General features: G+C 40.4%; 1 protein-coding gene across 1 annotated transcript; it reads right to left on the bottom strand.

Moving 5' to 3' along the window:
• CLCN5 (chloride voltage-gated channel 5) lies at positions 1 to 25,991 on the bottom strand (the record flags this gene model as incomplete). Its single annotated transcript, XM_084258475.1, has 11 exons — positions 25,872 to 25,991; positions 23,485 to 23,584; positions 19,427 to 19,614; positions 16,251 to 16,373; positions 14,916 to 15,122; positions 12,185 to 12,265; positions 11,146 to 11,688; positions 3,380 to 3,566; positions 1,690 to 2,088; positions 1,317 to 1,533; positions 1 to 91 (listed from the first exon to the last, which is right to left on the bottom strand). Exons 1-11 carry the CDS (start codon positions 25,977 to 25,979, stop codon positions 1 to 3), a joined length of 2,244 nt encoding a protein of 747 aa, XP_084114601.1. The 5' UTR covers positions 25,980 to 25,991.
• Between the last annotated feature and the right edge of the window lie 445 nt (positions 25,992 to 26,436).

Below are 26,436 nucleotides of genomic sequence, written 5' to 3'. Positions count from 1 at the left end.
CTAGTTGAAGAGAATGGAATCAGGATCTTGGTTTGCCATCTGTGCTATATGCTTTAACACATCCTTTTTGGTAATGATTCCAAGCAATCGCCTAAAAGACAAAACAAGACAACAAAACACAAATAAATCTGTACTTAAAATAACATTCTCAAAAGTGACACTTTCCCTCTTCAATCCATTTCAACTTTGTCTTTGGACACCTGCTGCACTTCTAGGATGAGGAGATAGAAGAACTAGGGTATGTGCACCCGGCAGACGGGACATTGACTGTGTTGTTAGACACGCTCCAAGCATTTCTACCTCCAGGTCTCAGATTCTATTCTTTCCTCTGCTTTAAATATTCTTCTTCACATGTACACATCTTGCCTCCCTTTTGCAGCCCAGTTCAAATGGCCCCCTTCCAGAAGACCTTCCCTGATCCTACAAGCCAGCAATAACTGTGTTCTCCTGCCAGCAATGGCATGCTCTGCGCACACCTCTTCCAAGCACTGGTCCTATTTGCTGTTGGACTCGAAATGCTTATGTGTTCTCAGCTTCCCTAGGACACTGCATATGCCTTGAGGGCAGAGAAGGGTCTTATTCATTTTTGTGTCTCCCTGGAGTCTAATGGAATACCTTCTTACATGAAGTAGGGATTCAGTAGAAGTTGAATGAATCAGTTAGGAAAAATCCCCTGACCGATTTAATTCCTTCAAGACATCTGTTACAGCAGTTAGAAATTTTAGAGGGGGAAATTCTTACATAATTGCTGGATTAACATACCACATTAAGGGGAAAAAAAATCCCCCCTTCTCCTCAAACTCCCTTCCTTTCCAATAAAAATAGCAGGGTTTCCTTTACTGGGTAATAGCCCAGAAAGAGCAAGCCTTGGCCCTGGGAGTCAGAAGACTGCGTTAAAAGCCAACCTCTATAATATATTAAATGGTGGCCCTTGTGTGAATCTTTAAACCTCACTGAAACTGAGTTTTCTCATCCGCTAATAATAGTGAAGTAATTGTAAGGAACAAATACTATACATATACTACCAATATCATTATAATTTCAGTGTTATCCATTCATAAGAACACAGCTGTTCCCTTTATGGGGGAAGAGCTGAATTATTTATAATGTGCGACCAGAAGTTCACATCTCTCAAACATACTTTCTTCCCCAAAGCCTGTCCTGTGAATTATGACTACAGAAGAAACACATCCATCTTCATCCCAAAGCTTCAAAAACGTACTAAAATGCTACTGTTTACTTGAATTTGATTTTCCTTCTTTATCTATGTTCTTTTTGCTCCACCATCCAGTTTGCCTTCACCAAAGAGCTCTCACCCATTGTGCGTAACCAGGCACTGTCGCAACCCCAGCTTGCGGAAGATATCCACCACGATTTCCATGGGCGTAAGGTCGGTCACAGTGAAGGGGCTGAGATCCAGGATGTTCCGAAGCTTTAGGGTGGGTGGGGTATAAGGTGGCATTGGAGGAGAATGCTCAGTGAAATAAATGATGGAAGTACTCACAACCCCATCCTGTTTTTTCCGAGCATTTTCTATTTGAAAAGCAGAAAAGAAAAGTTGAAAATGCAAGTGCTAGTTCTATCCTTCTGGCCCTTAACTAGTCCCCTCTTCCCTCCATCTTCTACTATTTCACACATATTTATTCATTTCCATGGTGGACTCCATTACCCCCTTTCTGAAATCCTTACCAATTGAAATAATGAGATCTCGTCGCAGGACAAAACCCACAAGTCTTTGGGACTCCCGGGACACTACCACTGGGAAGCCACTGTAAGTAGTTTCACTGATTATGGTCTCTACATCTTCCACGGTCATACTGTCCTGAGTAAGGACAGTTAACAGAGGATCATTTCTCCGGGGTTTCATCACATCCATTGCCAGGGTCTTATGAGCAAACTCTTCTTTGGCTTCAAGAAAGGGGTATCCATTGAGACGGATGTGGGCATCATAGATGCCCTCCCGCCCAAGAGCATCTGCCACCCACTTGCTGGTCATGGCTGCAGCCATCAGAGGCACGATGTATTCCAGGCCACCAGTTAGTTCAAACATTATGACAACGAGAGAAACAGTCATCCGTGTCACCCCACCTGAAAAGAATCAGACACAGGTTACTGAGGGTAGGCAAAGTATAGGGGTCATTGTAATTGTGGACCTGTAACGGACCCCCGTCTAGGACAAGCTTACTTACCAGAAACATCGCTAAAAGAGGGCTCACCTATATTTTCACAGACCCCAGCCACTGCATTCAAGTAAGTTTGCAATGGACATGAGTCAGATTTCGCAAATAACATCTACAAAAGTACAGAATGCCTTCTTAATCCTTTCATTTTTTATTTTCATGTCAGTTGCTTTTTGCCCCCTAATTACAAAATAACTTCAGAAGATAGCCACATTTTGTGTATCACTATAAGGACCTGAGTCCATCCTGAGGGACACATGGGCCCGTTGTAGAAAAATCAGGATATATTTTAAAATATATAAAAGAATTATATCCATAGGCCCACTGCCTAGAAATAATCAGAGTAAAATTTTTAAGTTACAATTTCAGGTGTTTGACTATGCAAAAATGTATGTTTTTACATAGGTGAGCTCATTTAAATTGTGTTTAATTTCTTATCCTGCTCTCCCTCCTAACAACACACTTTACATTGGGAACATTTTGCATATTACTACAAGTTTATTTATTATTCTACTTAAATATGTTAAAAATTCAATAGGTATATAAAGTAACATATGGAAGTACTATAATTTGCATAATGAGTCCCTTACTGTGCACATTTTGTTTGATTCCAACTTTTTGCTCTTATAAATAATAGCATGGGCCTCTCTGGTGGCACAGGGGTTAAAGTCTCAGTGCTATCAAGCTATTGAGAGCCAGAGATGCATGGGTTTGATCCCTGGCCAGGTAGCTAACCCGCATGGCACAGCAGACCTCTCCTGTCTCCCCACTGCTCCCCTCAGCAGTGTATTTCAGTAGATCTGCCTGTTCTGCTCCCTACTCTGTCTCTGACAAATCCTCTCACCCCCACCCCACCCTCTAGCTTACACCCCAGCTCTTATATGCATAAGTAAATTAAAAAATAAATCTTTGAAAAATAATAATAATAGTATGATGAACATTCTCTTCAGATATCTTTGTCCAAATTTATGATGATTTCCCTAGTATTATGGCACTTGAGAGTAGAATTACTCTCAAAAGGGAGGAATGTAGATATATTGTAAAGAATACTTTCTTAGAAAGCACTTAAAAAAATGGAAAATCCAACAGGAAATGGATGGTCATAAAAGGAATCTGCAGTCACCTGAGTTTACTACTACTATTTTTTATTATGTCACCTAGATAACAACTTCTTTTAAATCAATGCAAACCCTACTCACCTAAACAGGCTGCAGCTCCAACCATTGCATAAAGGCCGGGGGTGATACAATCAGCTCCCTGACTACACCAGCTATTGAAGATGGCCCAGTCATGGTGGTAATAAGCCAGCTGCTCCATTCCTACTCCTAAAAGTCGACCCGCTATAGCACCAACAGCCATGCTAGGGATAAAGAGGCCAGAAGGGATCTGCAAAGAGAAAGCAACAGATGGTTAGTGAGAAATGATGTGATTGCTTGTCATGTGGCGAAGGGCTAGAGAACTGACCCTCGGCAAAGTGAAAAGGCCAATGGCAATTTAACTATGCACTCTACTAGCAAGTAGTTGTAAAGATTTGTGTAACACCATAGGGACTAGAGGTTCTCTGCGATGTGCAGGCAAGTATGACCACAAAGAAGCTTAACCTGATTTGGGGTCCATCAGGAAAGAGCCTGAACTCTCCAGACCAACACAGAACTGGAGGCAGAAATTAAGACCTTCCCAAAGAAAAAGGAAAATAGATGGAGACATAGGAAGATGCAGACATTTTTCCCAATTCTGAATTCTTATCAGTAATAATACCCTTTATTGACTATCATGTCCTATGCTAAAGGTTTTGTAGACAAGATTTCACTTGTTCTTTACAACCACACCCAGAGATGGATTTCCAAATCACAAAGAAACTAAGGTTCAGAGAATTGAAGTAACTCACCCAAGGTCAAGAGTTAGTAAATATTGGTGCTGAGGTTTAAATGCAGTATCTACAACCATTCTCATGTAGTCAATTCTAACCCAATGCACATGCAAAAAGGATGGCACATAAAGATGAAAGAATTACATTTTTAAATGAAGTACAGATGACGGTTGTATGACTATCCAAAAAAGGAGCCCTCATCTGTCTCCCCACTCTTTATTGGCTCCTAGTAGAGTATAGTGAATCCTCAACTTTCTGTGCTGAGAGGGAAATGATGACAAGAATAATCAAAACAGCAGATTATTTTAAAATAGCTTGTGTTTGATTTTGGAGTACATTTGGAGCTGGGTGGGTCTGATGGCTCACCAATTCACATTAAGTGAAAAAATGAAGCCACAAGGTAAAAATTAACTTGAGAAACATTGCAAAACTTTCTAGGGTGTTGAGGGGGATAGATGACATCATCTCAGAGAGTGTGATCTCTTATTTTCTGAGTTGCTATCTCTTATTTTCGGGTTTGAATCTCCATCTCCCCAGGTAATAGAGGGAAAGAACATGGTAATGAGGCACTAAAGAAAGAAACAAATGAACAAAAGAAAAACTGGAAAGGAAGAGGAAACTTTAACAAATTTTTCTTTGTTTCTTCTGAAACATGGACATGGTGATGGCTACCAAAATTAAACATACTAGACTGATTCATTTAGGATCGCCCATGAAGATCTTGATAATTGTACATTAATATCAACTACAAAAATACCTTTACCACTGCTGAGACAGACTGCGGGCATAGGGAAGTGCCCTCCTGACTCGCCATTTTAGAACAGGGATTTCTGCATCCGGAAGCCACCCAGAGAGTGTGGAACTGGGAGAGGGCTGTCCCCAAAGCCAGAGGTGAGCTGAAATCCCCCATAAGACAGACCTCTTCTGGCCACCAGTTGGAGCCCAGAGGGGGATCCAGCCACCGACGGGGCAGACCACGGGTGCAGGGAAGTGCCCTCCTGACTTGCCATTTTAGAACAGGGATCTGTGCCTCTGGAAACCATCTAGACTGTGTGGAACTGGGAAAGGGCTGCCCCCACAGCCAGAGGTGAGCTGAAAAGCCCCCACAAGCCAGGCCCCGCCTGGCAGAGAGTCAGACCCTAGAGGGGGATCCAGTGATTTGGAGTCCAGCGGGCAATCCAGCCACTGCCAGGGCAGTCTGTGGGACCTCAAAACCCACCGCTGAAATTAAACAAATACAGAAGGAGGAGATTTTCTGGGACAGCAACATATCCATAGTACCACTGCCCTACTGGACTTCTGGCATAACAGTATTGGACTTGATTGGACAACCAGTTCCAACATCCCAGAAAGAGCCCACCAAAGAGATGCCGGCATAACCAGTGACACAGTGTCCCAACACATAGGACAAATTAGAAAACAAGCAGCAGCAAGGAGAAGAAAAATTACAAGCAACCAAGCACATCTTCAGGAAAAAGACACACCATAAAAAGACAATGAAACACAAGGCTGCAACAACAGTGACTTAGAGGAACTTATGAGTCTTTCCAATAGAGAATTGAAAGTTGCCATGATAAAAGAACTGAAAGAAGTCAAAAATGATATGGGAAAAATAATCAATGATATGGGAAAAATGATCAAAGACTAGAAGAATGAAACTGAGTCCCTAAAGAGGGAAGTAAAAGAAATGCAGGAGATCAAAGGATTAATGAAAGAGCTAAAGAAATCTAGAAAAAGCAGTGAAAGCAGAAAAGATGAAATGGAAGAATGAATAAGCACTCTTGAAGACACAGAAATAAAAAGAACCAAAACAGAAAAGGAATGAGAAATACAAAGGAAAAAGAATGAAGAAAGACTTAGGGAACTATCTGACTCCATGAGGAAAGGAAATACAAGAGTTATAGGAATCCCAAAAGGAGAGGAGAAAGACCTAGGAATGGAGAAAATATTCAAGAAAATAATTGAAGAGAACATCCCCAAGATGAAGAGGGAGCTGAAAATAGACATATAAGAAGCAAGAAGAACACCAAACCTCCATGATGAAAGGAAAAATACACCAAGACACATAATAGTAAAGCTCCCAAGAATGCAAGACAAGGAAAAAATAATGAAGCTGACAAGAGGGAAGAAACAGATAACATACAAAGGAACACCAATCAGGCTGACATCAGACTTCTCCGAAGAAACACTACGGGCAAGGAGAGAGTGGAGGGACATAGTCAACAGACTCCAAGACAATAAATGCCAACCAAGAATACTCTATCCTGCAAAGATTTCCTTCCTCTGTGAAGAAAGAATAAGGACCATTCCAGACAAACAGAAACTCCAGAATTTCATAACGACTAAACCCCACTCCAAAAAATACTACGAGGAGTCCTAAAGCCAGAACGAACAAAGGGATGAATAAGAATGAAATAAGACCAAAAAAAAATTATTAAAAAATAAATAAACAAAACCAGAGAAAAGACAAACAAAATGGCAAATACAGATGCTAACATATCAATATTATCTCTAAATATAAATGGACGAAACTCTTCAATAAAAAGACACAGAGTCACAGGCTGGATTAAGAAACAAACACAACCTTTTGCTGCCTCCAGAAAACAAATTTTACTACAAAAGATAAAAATAGACTGAAAATAAAAGGATGGAAAACAATCCTAAAAGCCAATGGACCAAAAAAGAAAGCAGGAACAGCTATACTTATATCGGATAAAACAGATTTCAAAATCAAAAAGGTAAAAAGAGACCCAGATAGTCACTACATTATGATCAAGGGGACAATACTTCAAGAAGAAATAACACTCATTAACATACATGCACCAAATGAAGGAGCAATAAAATATATCAGACAACTATTATCATTTCTGAAAACAGACATCAGAGAAAACACATATGTAGTGGGAGACTTCAACACACCACTATCAACAATAGATAGATCAACAAGACAAAAAATAAGTAAAGACACTAAAGCTCTAAATAAGGATCTAGAGGGCTTGGGCTTAACAGACAGCTATAGAACACTAAACGCAAAAAAATCTGAGTATACATTTTTCTCAAGCTCACACGGATCATTCTCCAGGATCGATCACTTACTGGGGCACAAGACAAACATCAACAGATACACCAAGATTGAAATCATACCAACCATCTTTTCTGACCATGAAGGCATCAAACTAGAAATAAACCATAAAAAGAAGGCAAGGTACTCTCCTACCTCATGGAGATTGAAACCCACACTACTGGAAGACCACTGGACTAATGAGGAGATCAAAGAAGAAATTAAAAAATACTCTGAGTTGAATGACATGGAGGACACCAATTTCCTAAATGGATGGGACTCAGCAAAATCAGTAATAAGAGGGAAATATATAGCAATACAGGCTCACATCAAGAAACAAGAAAGAACTCAAATAACCTAATCACTCATCTCAAAGAACTAGAAAAAGAAGAACAAAAAAACCGGTTAAACTGGTAGAAGAAAGGAAATAATAAAAATCAAAGCAGAAATAAATAAAATCGAAACTAAATAACAATCCAAAAGATCAATGAAACCAAACATTGGTTCTTTGAAAAAATAATTAAAATAGACAAACCCCTAGCCAGGGTCACAAAGGAAAAATGGGAGAAAGCTCAAATAAATAGGATCACAAATGAAAGAGGAGAAATCACAACAGAAGCAGCAGAAATCAAAAGAATAATCAGAAACTACTATGAACAGTTATATGCAAACAAATTCAACAATCTAGAAGAGAAGGACAAATTCCTACAACTCTACAATCACCCAAAGCTAGATAAAGAAGAAATAAAACACCTAAACGGACCAATTACAAGCAGTGAAATTGAAATAGTAATCAAAACCCTCCCCAAAAACAAAAGTCCAGGACCAGATGGATTTACAAATGAATTCTACCAAACATTCAGAAATGAACTAGTGCCTATACTTCATAAACTCTTTCAAAAAATTGAGAAGGAAGGGATAATACCAAACACGTTCTATGAAGCCAAGATTACACTAACACCAAAACCAAACAAGGACAATGCAAAAAAAGAAAACCACAGGCCAATCTCTCTAATGAACACTGATGCAAAAATCCTCAATAAAATTTTAGGTAACAGAATCCAATAATGTATCCATAAGATAATTCACCACTACCTAGTAGAATTTATTCCGGGGACACAAGGATGGTTCAACATCTGAAAATCAATCAAAGTAATCTAACACATCAACAAAAAGAAATATAAAAACCATACGATCATATCAATAGATGCTGAGAAAGCTTTTGACAAAGTACAACACCCATCTATGATAAAGGCCCTTGAAATTCTAGGGATACAAAGTACATACCTCAACATCGTAAAGGCCATATATGACAAGCCCATAGAGAATATCATTCTCAATGGAAATAAGTTAAAAGCATTTCCATTAAGATCTGGATCACGACAAAGATGTTCACTCTCACCACTGCTTTTCAATATAATACTGGAAGTCCTAGCCAGAGCAATAAGACAAGAGAAAGACATATAAGGAATCCAAATAGAAAAAGAAGAAGTTAAACTATCACTATTTGCAGATGATATGATAATATACATAGAGAACCCCAAAAACTCCTCAGAAAAACAAATCAAACTAATCAATCAGTTTAGTAAAGTAGCAGGATGCAAAATCAACATGCAAAAATCACTAGCCTTCCTATACACAAACAATAAATCTGGAGACGAAATAAAAAAAAATCCCTTTTATTATTGAAACAAAACAAATCAAAATCTTGGGAATAAACCTATCAAAAGAGGTACAGGACCTATACAAAGAAACTATAAAACACTGTTAAAAGAAATAGCAGAAGACACACAGAAATGGAAAGAAATGCTCTGCTCACAGATTGGAAGAATTAACATTATCAGAATGGCCATCCTACCAAAAGCAATTTACAGATTCAATGCTATGCCAATAAAAATTTCAAGAAATAGAACAAATATTGATGAAATTCATATGGAGGCACCAAAATCCCCAAATAGCCAAATCTCTCCTGAGAAAAAAAAAAAAGAAGGGAATGGAGGTATCACACGCCCAGACTTCAAACTATACTACAAAGCCATAATCATCAAAACTGCATGGTATTGGAACAAGAAGAGACACACAGACCAAAGGAACTGAATAGAAAGTCCAGAAATAAACCCACAGATTTATGGTCAACAAATCTTTGACAAAGGAGCAAAGAATATGCAATGGAGCAAAGAAAGTTTGTTCAATAAATGATGCTGGGAAAACTGGGTTGCTACTTGTAAAAGAATTAAGCTTGACTACTACCTCACACCATGCACAAAAACCAACTCAAAATGGATTAAAGAACTAGACATATGATCTGAAAACATACAATATATATAGAAGGAAATATAGGCAAAACACTACATGACATATACCTCTGTAATATCATTACAGACACATCACCCAAAGCAGTGATAGTGAAGGCAAAGATAAATAGCTAGGACTCCATCAAATTAAAGAGCTTCTGTACAGCAAAATAGACAGTAAGCAAAACAAAGAGACACCCCACCGATTGGGAGAAAATTTTTGCACACAACACTAATGATAAAGAACTGATCACAAAATCTACAAAGAGCTGATGAGACTCAACAAAAACAAAGAAAATAATCCAGTCAAAAAATGGGCAGAAGAGCTAAAAAGAAACTTCTCTGAAGAGGAAAAGCAAATGGCCAACAGGCATATGAAAAAAAGTTCAACATCACTTGTAATCAGGGAAATGCAAATTAAAACTACCATGAGATACCATCTTATACCAGTGAGAATGGCACATATTAAAAAAAACTAGCAACAACAAATGTTGGCAAGGATGTGGAGAAAAAGGAACTCTCCTGCACTGCTGGTGGGAGTTCACACTGCTCCAACCACTATGGAAATCTGTGTGGAGATTCCTCAACCTGCTAAAGATGAGCTTCCATATGACCCAGCAATTCCACTCCTAGGTACTTACCCAAAGGACACAGAAACATTAATTCCAAAGGGCACCTGCACCCCTATGTTTATAGCAGCACTGTTTACAATAGCTAAGCTATGGAAACAACCCAAATGCCCAAAAATAGATGACTGGATCAAGAAGATGTGGTACATCTACACAATGGAATATTACTCAGCATCAAAAAAGATAAACTCATGCCATTTGCAACAACATGGATGGAGCTGGAAGGGATCATGCTCAGCAAAGTAAGTCAGAAAGAAAAAGAAAAATACCAGATGGTCTCACTCATAGCAGGAATTTAGAAAACCTAAATAAGGGACCAGGAAAAAGACTAATTATAATAAAGTGAAAATCAAAATCAACAGGCAACTACAAGCCAAAGACACACTACAGGGCGGGGGGGAGAGAAGAGGGATTAGGATCAAAGCAAGGGGGGTGGGAATTGTATGGGGACTATAACCAAGATGAAAATGCATACATTGTGCAAAAATAAAAAAAAATGATGTAAAAAATATATAAAATAAAAAACAAAATATTTATTATTTCATAATAAAAAAGTAGACTAACATAGTCATGGAAAAGGCTATTGAGAAATGTTCCTTTTTATATTAAAGGTCTAATTCTGTGAATGAAAAAAAACTATACCTATATATTGAATTGAACCACATAAAAATGCTATTTTAGTGATCAAAAGACAGAATGTGAGCAACTCCACTTCATTTCAACCTGGTACTTTGCTTTGTTGGTAAACTCCAAAGCAGATATTGTTTTGATACAAAATACACCTGAAATAAATATACCTGAAATAAATACTTCACCATCATTTCTGAGGGGCAAAATATGTTTTCCACAGAAAAAGAGGAATTATCTCTATCTAAAATCATCATAAGATTTGCACGGGCCTAAAACTAAGTTTAGAAATTGGAGACAGAGATACAATTGTGTAAGAAGTTAGGGGATGTGTAGGGATAAAGGGGCTTTTGGGGTTGGGGGAATAATGTTGGGTGAAGTTGGAAGCACCTCATGTGATATGAGGATGATAGGATGGCTGAGATTTGCCCTCCAAACACAGAGTCACATCTACCTCTGCTCAGGACCAAAGGAATCTCCTCACCTTCATGCCGAAGGTGAAAATAGTAATGACAATTTTCAAGATGAGGGTCAGGGCCAGCTGCCACATCGCACTGTAGACACCCGCGCCAGCTGGTCGGTCAGGCAGTTCACCTCCCTTGCTTGTGTTGAAACGGTTCTCATAATCACAGAGCTTCGAGGAGTCCAGAAGCCCGCAGTCATTAAACAGCTCGGAAATGAGCTCACTTGTGCTCATACGGGTGTATTCATTGGGGAAAGCCAAGATGGCAGTGATGGCTGTCACGACGAGGACCTCTATGACGGGATACTTGCCCAGCTGGGTGGTCTTACGCTTCCGGCACCAGGCAATGTTTGTGCGGATAAACAGAGCTCCCCACAGACCACCGAATATGCCCAGCAGAATGAATGGCACAAGTTCAAAGAGATGCCATGGGGTGTGAAACTCCACATAAAAAAGAACCAGGCGGCTGTTCCCAAAAGGATTGATGGACCGCAGAGTGAATGCTGCTACCAATGCAGCAAAGAATGAGCGCCACAACGTTTTCAGGGGAAAATAGTAGCTGACCTATAGAGACAAGGTGAGAAAGCAAAATCAGTCAAGGTGTAGCCACTGTATATTCAGTGAAAAGTTAGTGCAGCAGGAATTAGAATGGAGGATGAAAAGTCCCCCAAGGTCACTGGTCACGTGACCAAGCACTGACTTGGGCAGAGCACATGGGGACAGCAACGCACAGGGATGCTGGTCAGAAATATTGACATAGGGGCCTCCCTGGTGGTGCAAGGGGTTAAGTCTAAGCACTATGAAGCAATCTGCAGCCACTGCAGCATGAGTTCGATCCCCACCAGGGAGCTAACCAACATGGTGCAGCAGACCTCTCCTGTCTTACCCGCTGCTCCCCTCAGCAGTGTATTTCATTCAATCTGCCTGCTCTGTTCCTCATTCTTGTCTCTGGGCAACCCTCTCAGCGCCCCGTACCTCTGGCCTACACCCCAGCTCTTATATGCATAATAAAAAAATAATGAAGCATGCACATGCTCCATAGACAGTTCAAAGTTATTACCTCTTCTAGGCTGAATAATACTCCACCGATAGGGGCCCCAAAGGCTACAGATACACCAGCTGCTGCTGCGGCCGACAAGACCTACAATCCAAAACTCAGAATTAGTGATAGAATAATGCCACTTTCCTAGTTTCAGTCATCTTTAAAAATGCTTTATCCAATTTATCAAAAATGAAGTTCAATTTATATTTGAGAGTAACAATGTATGTCAACCTTTGAATACATGTGGTCAAGAACTCGAGCAGGCAGAAGCGTTTCCTTTGTAATGCAGGCATGTGCTGTCCTCCAAATTCTCCTCTTCACCCCCAATACTTTCCACTGAACTAGAGTTCGTGGACCTATTATTCACCACCTAAATGACGTACTCACTTATAGTGATGTGTTCACATAGCGCTTTCTTATAAAAGAATTCTTTTTAAATGAGACTTAAAGAAGACTCAAATAATACAAAACTGAAGGCAAAAAATCAGAGAAGGAGAAAGTCCTCTTATAAGATTCTGGCTGCCATGATGTGTGATATATGGGTTGGCGTAATAAATAAGTTTTTAAAGAGAAAATTGGACAAAATTCAGTTTGTGAAGGATAAGATGGTTCCTGACAAAATAAGCAGTCAGATTTCTCTAAGAATGTAGGATGGTGCAGGAAAATGACGGGGACGAAAGACTGTTTCCGGTACTAGCTGGGAAGGTGTTCAAAACTCACAGCTATGATGGTTTTCGTCTGAGAAAGCTGACAGTCAACAGGGGACTTGAGAAAGGGTATTTCAGGATGTCTTTGAACCAATTATAAGAGAGAAGGAAGAATGAGGGTGGCTGGTTTGCTTTACCTGTAGATTGAGAGTGAGCTAAGTTAATACCCATCCTTCTCAAATCTCTACCTTTACTGTCAACCATCTGCTCATAGGCAAGGCCCCGGGACACAAAAGGATTGCTGCCGATGGTGAGAACAGGGAAAAAAAAATAACTAGAAAGTCTGAATAAGCAACAGGAAGTAAACTAAAAATTTGGATATTCATGAGTCTTGTTGGAAGACTATGTGACATCTGTACAGAGAAAAAGCCAAATCAGACTCCCTCTCATTTTGTAATGAACTGTTTGCACAAAAATGTCAACTTTAGGAATGGAAGTAACTAGCAATCTATTGTTTCAGAGTCACCTCTATCTATGCAAAACCAGCAGCAATCAACATTTTACTCCTACCAGTTAAGTACTTTCTTCAGCTCTTCAACTTCTGTTGTACATTATTCCCATTGAACAATCCCACCAATTTAATACTACCTTTATGTCCTTCTACCATAAGATAGGTGGCTAAACAATCTGCTCAGATTTCCCTCTCTCTCTCCTGCAAGTGTCCCTGTCCTTTTTAACCATGCCAGGAACTTGCCCTCCCAAACCATCCAAATGTATTCCATAATTGAAATTTCAACATCTTTTAGTTTCCTTCTGGGTCTTTGGTCAATTTTTTTTTGTTTTTGATTTTTAGCATATATCCGTAGATTCATTTTTTATAGAAATCCCTTTCTAATGAAATGATCTTAGTATTGACCCATTCCATATAATTTCTTTGTAACTCGAGGAAAACAGAGCAAGTCTTAAGTCCTCAATGATAGCACAACAAAAAGTAACCAATGACTTGGAAAATGTTTTTTAAAATATGCTACATCCTTGAAATGATATACATTAACAACTATATCAAACATGAGAACAACACAAAGATGCCTTTATGGGACAAACTGAGTGGGGCTGAGGCCAAAGGCAAAGGCAGATCCCATACAGAGGGAAACTAACTCAGTGTGATGTTAGAGAGAAATAAAAAGATTAATGTCTGACATGCATACTGAATTTATATTTCTCCTTCTACAGCAATAAACTTCCTTTAAAAATCCTTGATTATTTTCTAATAGAAACAGCACATACTTATAGAGCATTGATACATTAAAAAGTCCTCCTTCGCAACCATCTCACTTTCTCACTTAGAGGAGGGAGACATTTTTAACATTTTGAGATAAACCACTTTCCAGGCATTTCTTTCTAAGAGCTATATACTTTTTAAAAAACACATTAAGGGTCCTCCCTGCTGGCGCAGGGGTTAAAGACACAGCACTATCAAGCTATTGGCAGCAACCACTGCAGCCTGAGTTGGATACCGGGCCAGGGAGCTACCCACATGACCCAGCAGACCTCTCCTGTCTCCCCGCTGCTTCCCTCAGCAGTGGATTTCAGTAGATCCGCCTGTTCTGCTCCCCACTCTCTCTAGTGACTCCTCTCACTCCCCCCACACCTCTGGCCTATATCCAGGTTCTTGTATGCATAAAAAATCTTAAAAAAAACACCTTACTTGAATTATACTATACACATTATACCAAAATTTGCTTTTAAAATTTAATGGTGTTTTAGTGCTATCATTATAGACAGGCTCATCTCACTTTTTTAACAGTTGTATAGTACTCTATAGTGTGGATGGAATGTTATTTACTCCATCAGGCCCCTATTGATGCCAATTTTTATTGTTTCAGTGTTTCACATATGTTGAGAAATACTCCACTGACATCCCCCTATGCCCCCCTGCGCACATGCACTAGGATGTCTGTAGGAGAAATTCTTAGAAGTAGAATTTCTGAGTCAAAGGGTGTTTGCATTCACATTGGTAGAATCCCCAAATGCTCATCCCTAAGACTGTACCATTGATGCTTTCACCAAAAAAAGAGACTGTTAAGGTCATCGGTTATTACCTCTCTGCGCTTGGCTTCATTCTTCCTGTATTTGTTGAAGCAGTGGCACAGGATATTCCCACAGCAGCAAGCCACGTGCACTAGGGGGCCCTCTTTTCCTAGGCTCAAACCAGATGATACAGCCAGCACCAAAGTAATGGTTTTGATAATCAGGGTCCACTTACCCAAATAGCCCCTAATAATAAAACCACTCAAGATAGTTTTTATCTGCAGGAAAAACAGAGAGATTGAATATAGTCTATGTGAGTAAACAAGGCTAAGAAGCAATAATCTAGACATTATGGAAAATGTACCTTTTGAACAAGTTACATACAAATGTTTGATTTACAGTGATCCCAGTTTGGGAGAGAGCCCAGGAATCCAAGAAAGCAAGAACTGTTCTTTAAGTTTTCAAAAGTTCCTTTTGGGGCAGGGAGCCATGGGCTAGCTGGGCAAGGAGTAGTATATTATGAAAGTGTGTGCATATGGAGAGGGCAAACGGCGGGGGTAGGGGGATAGATGCTTTCTTTCCATATTTGCATTCTCAAAAGCTAGTATAGCCTTGGTTTTCTGCCAAAGAAATGTATAACTCTGACTTGGTCAGGAAACAGAGAGGGACTAGGTCATCAGGATAACCTAAAATCTCAGTGGTTTTAAGCAATGTCAAGCAATCAAAATCAAAAGTAGATGGAGGGCCTCCCTGGTAGCGCAAGGGGTTAAGATGCAACCTATGAAGCTATCTGTAGCCTCCACAGCATGGATTTGATCTCCGGCTGGCCAGGGTTCAACCCACACGGTGCAGCAGACCTCTCCTGACTCACCCAGTGCTCCCCGCAGCAGTGTACTTTGGTCAATCTGCCTGTTCTGCTCCCCACTCTGTCTCTGGTGAATCCTCTCACCCCCCACACTTCTGGCCTGTACCCAGCTCTTGTATGCATAAATAAACAAATCTTTTAAAAAGTAGATGGAAATACTCTCCTGCTAGTCCAAATAATATTATAGGAAATAGAGCAAAACAGTTTTATTTTTTCTGCTCTAACAAAGTTGCCAATACAACTACTTTTCCAGGTCAGAATCTTGGGCTCTACCCTGCTTACTCTTGGGTAGAAAGTTGGGGAGCTCTTCAGAGTCCTGAGGCACTAGGAACCACAGGAGGCTAGGAATCACCTTCCCTTAATGTCCAGATGGCCCAGGCTGGGAGAAAACACAAAGAAGAGCTAGAGAGGCCCTAGAGTACCTCAGGGTCTGATCCAGACTCACATTCATATTGTGGTAGATTCTGGAATACACATTAAAGGGTTTTAACCAGAAAGGATGCATTATGGTTACCATTTATAAACCATTTTAGAGACTCACCTCAGGGATTCCAGAACCACAGGCATAAGGTGCAAACACCTTGACAAGAGACACAGCAAGGAAGGCGAATAGGAGAGCCCAGAGGACGTACATAAAATAATTGACTATGTAGGCAAAGGCTCCCTGGAACAAAGAAGAGTTTGTTTCAGTCCAGATGATCACAGTGAGCCATGCCGCTCTTCTGAATAATGGGTTTTCAGGATAGAAGGTCAGAAAGAAAAAGACCAACATTAAATCATTTCAAGATTCTCCTCCCAGACTGTCAGTAAAGGAACTTCTGAAGCGCTGTTACTGAAAATGAGAAGCGTGGCTACACCCAAAGGAAATTGACAACAGCTTCTAAGTTGGACAAGAATGAAGAGCAAACAAAATCTGACACCAATTCACTTTCTATGTGAGTAGTTTGCTGGATAGGTTTTGTAGGCAAATACATACAAAATGATGTCAATTTTATCAAGTCTTAATGGTTCTTTTATTGGAATGGCTGAACCCTCAACTACACATTTGAGGAGAAGACTGGCTGGCAAACCACCTTGGTGTCAAATTCTCACAGAAGGTTTCGTGTCAGAAATTCCTGGGTGATTTTCCTTTTTAAAACAATTTTTACTGATCTAACACTGTATTATTATATACATTTAAGATGTGCATCATTATAGATCAATGTATATAATATACACTAAGCCCACCACTAAAAGTCCAATTCTATTCTTCCCAGGAGCTTTTCTTAAAAAATACATAATCACATTCGCTAGAAAACAAACCTATCTGTGAGAGAATTTTACGACCACAGACTGAGCAACAAGTTATATAGCAGAAAGTTTTGGGCTCTCATCATGAAACTCCGGGGAGATGCAAGCTATCTGAAAGAATAAAGTGGCAATAGCTAGTTTGAACATGGAGAGAACATACTTTTGAAACTCCCAACTTATGATCATGGAGTGCCAGAAAATCTACTTTTCACCACTAGTAAGGACACAAGAACATTAAAGTGCTAGCAAATAGCTACACTTCAAAAAAAAAAAAAAAACACTCTTGAACACTAGGTGATTCTGCTTGCTGATCAAAATAATAGAAGAGGAAACTGACTCAAATTACATGAAACACAAAACTCAATGGACTTTTTAAAACATAAAACACTATTAAAATAATTCCTGACTGAGACAATGGGCACCAGAATGCTCAAGTTTTTTCTGAGTTCAATTTTGACACTGGTTTTCCATCATCTTTATCCCCACCCTACACCAGAGGAACAGACACCTGCTCTCTCTTTGTCTCTCACTATAGCTAAGGAGGAAGAAGAATCCAGAGGTAAGAAACAAAGAAGGAAAGGAAGTGAAAGGGAAAGTGGCTGGAACTGGCTAGAGGCAGAGACCAGGAGGCCAAGTTCTTGGCAGAAGAACCCTTCTTAAAACCTAGAGGACTCTTTCTTCAGTCAAGGACTCATTCATAAAAAGGTGAGTCAGAAATTTGTCATTAGGGCAAATCTCATGTTCCAGTTTGAATTGTGGTGCTGGAACCACAGTTCTATATCATGATTGTGGCAGTTGTTATACAAATCTACACAATCTGCCCATGGGATAAAATTATAGAGATATCTACACATACACACACACGCACCCCTATGCATGTAAAACTGTTGAAATAATGTCTGTGGATTGTGCTAATGCTAGTTCCCTTGTTTCGCCACTTATTGTACTCTAGTTATACAAGATGTCACACTTGGGGACAGCTGCATGAGGAGAACAGGGTACCTCCCTGTACTCTGTTGTGTAACTTCCTGTGAATCTATAATTACTTCACAAATAAAAGTCAGAAAAGGGGGAATCACACACACAATCCTAAATGTCAGGGCTTCTCAAACGTTTCTACCCAAGTACCCCTAATCAAGTAGAGTAAATCAAGACTTCAGGGTAGAAGGTGGAGTACCCAGGAAGAGCTGATATAGATGCTTTGCCTTAACAAGCATGGACATTTTTTATGCCTTTTAAATTATTGTTTACATTCAATTTTTGGGAAAAAAATTCTTACAACTATTCAGGAAAAACTGCTATTCTGGGGAGGGACATATTTTATTCTATAGTTTCACCTATCCTCTGGCATGCTGACTTTAACCCAGCTTGAGAAGCACAGACTGAAACATTCCTATACATATACTTTGAACTTTTTCTCCAAGTCAATATGCATGGTCATTTCAAAATGTTTGTAAACCAAGGTAGGCATAGAAACACAATTTTAAAAGTAGAACCACATATCCTAATCTTGTCCCCCACACTTCACCAACAGAGTGGATGAGCAATGAGCTAAATGGTACCTATTTTAGGTGGTGAAAGTCAGAGTAGAATGGGGAATTGGAGAATGGTTTTGCTTTGTTTTGTCTGTTTTGTTTTTAGTAGGAGAGATCTAACAGAGGAAGGTAAGGAACTGAAAAGCAAAGTTACTTCTGCATCAAAAAACATAGCCTAGAAGACAAGAACAAATGAAAACATCGACAACCTCAACCTGGAGTAGGGGCAATTTTATTCCTGGGTTTGCATTATTTTGATATGCAATGTATAATTTTTTAATGGTTCTAAATGCTCAGGGGAGAATAACTTTTGGAGTCTACATGATAACTACATTTTTAATCCATTCCATCCTTGGTTAGAAATTACAGCTTACCCATTGGCTGGTCCTGACATTTCTACTGAAATTATTAGAGAAAAATAGATTCAGTCACACATTGGACTAGTAACTAAGAAGAAACACCAGGTTTGCTTAAAACAAAAATTTTAAGGGCCTCCCTGGTGGCCTAGGGGTTAGTTCTCAGCGCTATCACCACAATGGCCTGAGTATTTCAGTCAGTCTGTCTGTTCTGCTCCCCACTCTGTCTCTCAAGTATCCTCTCACCCCCTCCCCTTCACCTCTGGCCTATACCCCAGTTCTTCTAGGCAAAAATAAATAAATAAATAAAAATTTAAAAATTAAGTCATGTAAGCATCAAATGACTCCACTGGTCAGAAGAAATGGAAACGGCAGTGCACGTGAACCGCTGAGAAAGGCAGCTGGCACTGGTTCCCCTTTTCATGAAAAGAAAAACAGGGGAAGAGTCCACAGTTGCCAGCAGTACAGTGTAAGAAATGCAGTCATCTCGTTGTCAGAATAAAAGCCAGTGGTTCAGAAATCTTCGCACACATTACCTCATCGGTGCTGATGATCAGCTGGGACCAGCTATTCCACTCCGGGCACTTGTCTCTGTCTTCAAAGGTGACGTGCTTGGAGTTCCAGCAGCAGTGCTCATGGTTGAACCAGAACCCCCCAGTGCATACACCTTCTTTTAAGTCTGTCATCCAATGAGCAGAGATGTCAATCAAGCCAGCTAATGAACCTGATTTGAGGGGAGGAAGAGAGGGGACAAAGTTCAGTTCAAGTCTTGAAACTTTGTCCTCAGGGGATCAGAATAAGCTTTGTCAGAGAAAATGAGGGGAAAGGAATCAAAATAATGGACAACATAAAGTTTCCCATTCCATCTGCCACCTTACTGGGTGTCTGGTGGATTTGCACATACCAACTCGTCAACAGTGTGTCTGCAGAATTTCTATGTAGGGGAAATTTAGGGGAGAGCAAAGTGGTTGGGTGGGAGCAAGGGGTGAGTGATTTGGCTCATAGCTGATTTACCTGACCAACACTCTGCTTTGACTTCGAGTTGATGAATACTGTTCCACAGACAGTCAAGTTTATTTTATTCTCACTATATGCCTAAGATTGAGAAAACACAAACTGCCCGCATTGAAGAATATTATGTGGTATTTATTTAAATGGCATGGGGGAGGGGAGCTGCTAAACACTATGGGGAGAGATTCTGCTCCATGGACAAGGGAGAAAAGCACTCCAGGCTAAAGGAACTGCATTTATCAAAGCACAAACTAGGATGTGCATGGCAGGTTGGATGATGCTGGAGACATGCTGAACCTAGAACTTGAATATTCTGAGTTTTTCTGAGTGAGAAGGAATAAACAGTAATATGTAGAGGACATTCAACTGAGAAAATGAGGAAATGAACAGTAAACAGGGGACTTACACACTGTGGCTAATACACTGCTAGGGCTAAGAGAGTTACAGTACTTTGGATTCTGGTCTTCTCATCAGTTCTGTTGTCCAGATGAAAAAACTCTGGCACAAAGAAATTAAATGATCCAGAATCGTGCTTTGGGGAAACAGCAAATATATCATAAAATCCACATCCTCTGAATTCCCAGACTGCTCCTGCCTTCAGACACACTGCTTCTATTGTTGCTCTCCAATGCTTAAAAACAAAATACCCTGTGTGTATCAGGGAAAGAAAAATATTCACTGGCCACCTAGTAACAAGGAATACATTTAAAAGTTGAAGGAATTACTCCTACATTCCAGCAGGCTGGAGGCCACTTTGTGCGCGTGTGTGTGTGTGTGTTTCAGTAGGTGCTGAAGGTGTTAACACAGGTTATTTACATATTTGAATAACCTAGTCAAATGGGACACATTGTTTGACACCCACTTTTGGCCAAATCATCCCCACCTTCTCTTCTTTCTAACTCTTATTGCTTTTATTACTCAGATTCAGAAAACTAACATGATTAAGTTAGAGCTTGGCTTGTTCTCTCGTTGTTATTTTGCACGTCTTATTCCATTACCACGGGTACCCTGAGTTCTAGCTTCCCTTCTACTTCCACGTCTTCCCTTAGTTTCTCATGTGGCTCCTTCTTCTGTGGTTACACATTTTACCAGTCTCTCCCAACCCTAAAGACTAAAACACTTGCCCTTGTCCTTGTACCAATTCAACCTTTCGTCCCTTCTTTCCTTCCAATGATTACCAAATAGCTCAAAAATTTCCACCGCTGTCTCCCCTCGAAAACTGGCTCCTAATATTTACCTGAGATGGGTTTTCAAAGTCATTTGTATCCTCCTAACTGCTAACTTCTTTAACTTTTTCTCAGTCTTCTTCCTTTTCTTCAGGCTCTCTGCAATGCCTGGCATTATAGACCGTACTCGATTAGCCAGCTGTCAGCAGGTCAGACCATCTCTCTCGTGTGAACCAGAAGGGGCAGCACCACCAACCCAAGCCAGGGCTGGCAAACTGTGAGGCGGATTATATGGATACTGTGTATTTGTATATACATGTATATACATAAGGCATAATGTACGTCATACATTAGTACAAATCACATGAGGGTCAAATCTGCCGCCATCTGTTTATAAACAGAGTTTTCCTGTTCATAGCCCTGCTCATTTGTTTACCTATTGTCTATGGCTGCTTTTGTGCTACAGAAATCATTTGGCTCACAAATTCTAAAATATTCACTATCTGACCCTTGACAGAAAAGCTTGCCAACCCCTGTCCTAAACACCTTTGAAAACCCAGCTACGGAGGAGCCATTGCTCATTTGCTGCAATCATTTTATAATCCATGACTCATGAGTATTATCTTTAATGGCAGTGGCAATGACAGCAACTGGGCATTGTGATGAGTGCTATGTGTGCAATACCTCATTTAATCCTCACCACAATCACATAATATAGGTACTCTTACTATCCCCATTTACAGATCAGTAAACTACTAAAGCTCTTAAGGGTCAAAAGACTTGCCACAAGTCACGAAACTTACAAGTGGTGGGGCAGGAATTCAAATCCAAGTGGCTAGACACTAGAGCCTGTGCTGTAAATTGCTATTTCATCCCACCCACCTCCAGATTTCCCACCTTCTACTTTAGCTCAAATTACAGATATTACTAGGCCAACCTTTTAATGCCATAATGGTACACTCTTAGCACTTCTTGGCTTTCTGCTTTCCCCATGGAAGGAGAAACCTGGCAAGAAATTTGCTTTAAAGCTGTATTCACATAACAAGCTACTATTATTAGCTAGAAGATATTTTATCTGGAGTGGCTCCACAGGTTGGAGAGCATAGGAAAAGGGTGGGTGCCTATCCCACCTCCAAACCACTAGGAAAGAATGAGATTGTAAACTCCTTGAGGGTATGAGCTATATCTTACATGCCTTTCTTTACCACCAAATGAGACTAGGTGTTTAAGAAATAGCTCCGAGGTCCTCCCCTGGAGGTGCAGTAGTTGAGCACTGGGCTGCGAAGCTGCCCGCAGCCTCTGCAATCCCCGGCTGCTGGTGAGGGTCCCACATGGCAAGCAGACCTCTCCTGCCACACCCGCTGCTACACTCAGCAGTGTATTTCCTCAGTCTGCCTGTTCTCTTCCCTGCTCTGGCTCTGGTAAATTCTCTCACCCTCCTGCCCTTCTGACTATACCCAGTGCTTATATAAATAAATAAATAAATCTTTGGAAAAAAAGAAAGAAAGAAATAGCTCCGAAATTTCTCAGGAAGTCCTTTTCAGCATCTTCTATCCTAAACCCCCAGAAGTATGTCTTTAAAAAATTGTGTCCTGGGCCTCCCCGGTGGCGCAGCAGTTGAGCGCTGGGCTGCAAAGCTGCCTGCAGCCTCCACAGTGCCGTTTCGATCCCCAGCCTCCGGGCGAGGGTCCCACATGGCATGCAGACCTCTCCTGCCGCGCCTGCTGCTTCCCTCAGCAGTGTACTTCGTCAGTCTGCCCGTTCTGCTCCCTGCTCTGACTCTGGTGAATTCTCTCACCTTCCCGCGCTTCTGACTGTGCCCAGTGCTTGTATAAATAAATAAATAAAATCTTAAAAAAAATTGTGTCCTGCAGGACCTCCCTGGTGGGGTAAGGGGTTAAGACCCAGCACTGTGGGACTGTCCGCAGCCACTGCAGGACAAGTTTGATCCCCACCCAGGGACGTGACCCACATGGCGCAGCAGACCTCTTCTGTCTCACCCGCTGCTCCCCTCAGCAGTGTATTTCAGTAGATCTGCCTGTTCTGTTCCCCACTCTGTCTCTGGTGAATCCTCTCACCCCCCTGCATCTCTGGCCTGTACCCCAGCTCTTGTATGCATAAATAAATAAATTTTAAAAAAAAATGTCTCCTGCAGCAAAAGGGCTCTTCCTCAAGACAAACACCAAAAGGCAGTGCTACCAGCATTTCCTCATTTGACCTCACGTGCTCAAGGTAGGAGAGGCAAAAATCCGCACTCCTTTACAGATGCAGACATTGAACCTCTCAAAGGTTCACCAGCAATTCATGTCACGTGAGAAAATAGTAAAGCACAGCACTCCACTCAATTCATGACTTGGGGGAGGGGCACACCAAAAGGTTAGGGGATTTGTTTAAAAAACTAACATAGTTCACCATACCTGATAAAAGCCCAATAAGTAGCATCAACAACCAGCCAGAAAAAGCATCACTCACACTGTGAATTAAGGCCCATGTTGACTCTTTGCTTTTATTGGTAATCTAGGGAGAAATGAGAAAACATTGGTACATCTACACATACACTTGCTTTTTGCATCTGAAGATACTTGATAGAGTAAAGAAACACAAAGACAAATCACCTGGCAAAAGAGATCAATTTGGAGTCACTTCTCAAATAATCTTTGGCTGAACCAACATCACCACAAACTTTGAGGTTTCATGGACCCTTGTTCTTGCTGAACTCCACATTCATCTGCAGTATTGTAATGCCTGCAAGTACCTTATTCAGGTCTCCCCATTTCAGCTATTAATATCTTATAGCATCAATCTATTCTGCTTATCGCAGTGGTCTCTCTCTGGCCTGGGCAAGAGATATTCCAAGGATGGTCTATTGACTCACAGCAAATAGTCTAATTGTTTTTCAAAGGACGAACAGACATGGACTTATTTGAGTGGTGAAAGTACAATTTGAGATTTACTATCCAGGCCTGTGCTTCAGGTCTGGCAAGTTCTCAGACTCAATCCCATAAACACTCAGCCTGCCTGTACACTGATGGGAGACACCAAATGGGCACAGGGATGACATGTCTTGATTTTCAAAAACCTGCTGGGAATATTCGAGGCCATCAAGAGGTGCAGAAAGTTTTACCTTTTGGATCCCAGCCTTGTCAATTTAACCCTTCAGTGCCTACATTGCAAAGCCAAGTATTCTGACAGTTTTGTCACTGGTACTTCTCCTTTCTCTGTCCCTCTATTTCTTATCTTTGAAACAATGATTTAGCCACAAATCTTCATCTGCAGCATCACAAATAATAAATTACTATTAAAATTTTAAAGCATTTTAAACATTTGTTTTGACCTATTACATTCTAGTTTCAGTGCTGAATGTAGATGAAGTAACATTTTCCTCTAAAAGTGTCTGGTCTCATGAGGCCAGTTAAAGTTAAAAAAAAAAGTCTCCTTTGAACAATTCATAAACACATTTTAATTGATTTTCAGTTATTAATTGGCATAATTTCTTTCATATGCAACTATCTTAATAGAAGGGGAAATGTGCCCTTTTCATATCACAGGTGATTTTTACAATCTGGAAAACATGTCAAATACACAACTGGTGACACACTGAACTCTGAATTACAGATAGCAGAAATTCAAAAACTGTAGTATTTTAAAATCTAAAGACTGCCTGATCAATTGACACAATGTTTGTGTGTTTCCAGAGAGCAAAAAGTCTTATAAGAATCACAGAATTTTTCCTAGAGGTCACCTTTTTTAGTTAAAATAAGAAAGCTCCTTGGGATTATCACAAATTCAAAGATTCCACAGGAATTTCTTAACGCCTGTACCTGGGACAACCTGACTCCGTGCTTCAGGTGGTCCTGAGAAAACCAGTCAGATGCTGGGGAAGGCTTAAGAATGAAAAGTGATCTGAACCCAAAAGCTCAGGAGAGAATGGGGCCAATTTAAAAATCAGATTTGAAATCTGGAATCATAGCAGAAATAGTAAGAAAAATGAATACCTACTTGTTGGTTGGCGAAACCTCTTCCCAGAAAATCACCTACTGAGTCAGAATCACTGGAGCAGGGGCCCTACTTGCTTAATAAGCCATCCATGTGTCCCTGACACAAACTGAAAATTGTGATTCCCTGATTTAAATGATACACAGCAACAACTTAAAGGAAAATGATCTTAGCAGACTGCTCTGAAAAGAGAAAAGTGGGGAAATTCTCTTGCTCAATTGAAAAGAATTGGTGCCACAGCTGTGTATTATATTAAATTAATGTCCTTAATTTGAATGTGCTTGGTTTTGTGGTTTTGTTTGGGTTGAATGCACAAATTTGCTTTGGTTTCATGGTTTAATGAGAGTTATAATCACACAGAGTTTATCCTGTATGCTTCAGTAAACACAGGACACTGAATTTTTTTCTTTTATTCCTTCAGAAGGAGCCCATTTATTTTTCTTAGTTCTAAAAATCCTGTTTCAAGGAAAAATCATAAAAGGAAGAGGATCTAGGGAAGGAAGATCTTTGAAACCTATTTTGGATCTCTCTGCTGAGTGCTTGTTTTCACCTCTCTGTATTTATACCCATTTCAAGGCTAGAAGGATCCAACTACTTACCATAGGAAGAATACTCATCATTACATATAAATTCTTTTAAAAATCATATACAAGATGCCTTAACAATAGACATAAGCTAAAAAACAAACAAACAAAAAAGTAGAAACAAGAAACTGACCCCGAATCTGCCAGTAGACATATTAAGAACACATATCCTTAACTTCTTCTCCTGGTATTTCCTAACACTCCGATACCATTTTTCAACTTACCTCTCGGTGCCTATCCCGGTCCCGAGACTTCTCTCTCACCCAATCAATTGTATTGAAATCATCATAGGTCCCCACACCAGGGATTGGTTCCTCCAGGAAGTCCATCATCCTACTTGAAGAACCTATTCCTCCACCATGGTATGACTTGTCCTCTGTATTGAACAGGAAAAAGACATTAGTACTTCAGACACTGAACTCCTTTTTAAGACCTTTTTCTGAGCACCAAAAAGTGAGCCCTTAAACTATCAGAGGACTACAGTTAGGAGGTGCTGACAGAGCAACAGCTCCCCTGGTGGGAACATCCATCCCATTCGGAGGTTTCTGGGGGCTAGGCACAAAATGGTGAGTGTCTTCAGGGCAGTGTGACTGGAAAGGGACAGATGAGAGTGACAGTACAAAGGGAGAACTGACAAGAGTTGACATGCAGCGGGAAGGGATTTATGAAACAAAAGGCGGGAGTTTGGGGCAGCATAGGTATTTCAGCTTCCGTTTTGGAAGGGAGACAACAGGGTCAAAGGCCGCTGCCCACATATGCATCAGAAACCACTCGACACTCAGAAGGCAG

Source organism: Talpa europaea (genome assembly GCF_964194135.1).
Source record: "Talpa europaea genome assembly, chromosome: X".
In the NCBI taxonomy this organism is placed as follows: Eukaryota; Metazoa; Chordata; class Mammalia; order Eulipotyphla; family Talpidae; genus Talpa; species Talpa europaea.
Note: the sequence above shows the minus strand (reverse complement) of the source record. Positions and strands in the feature narration are given on the sequence as shown.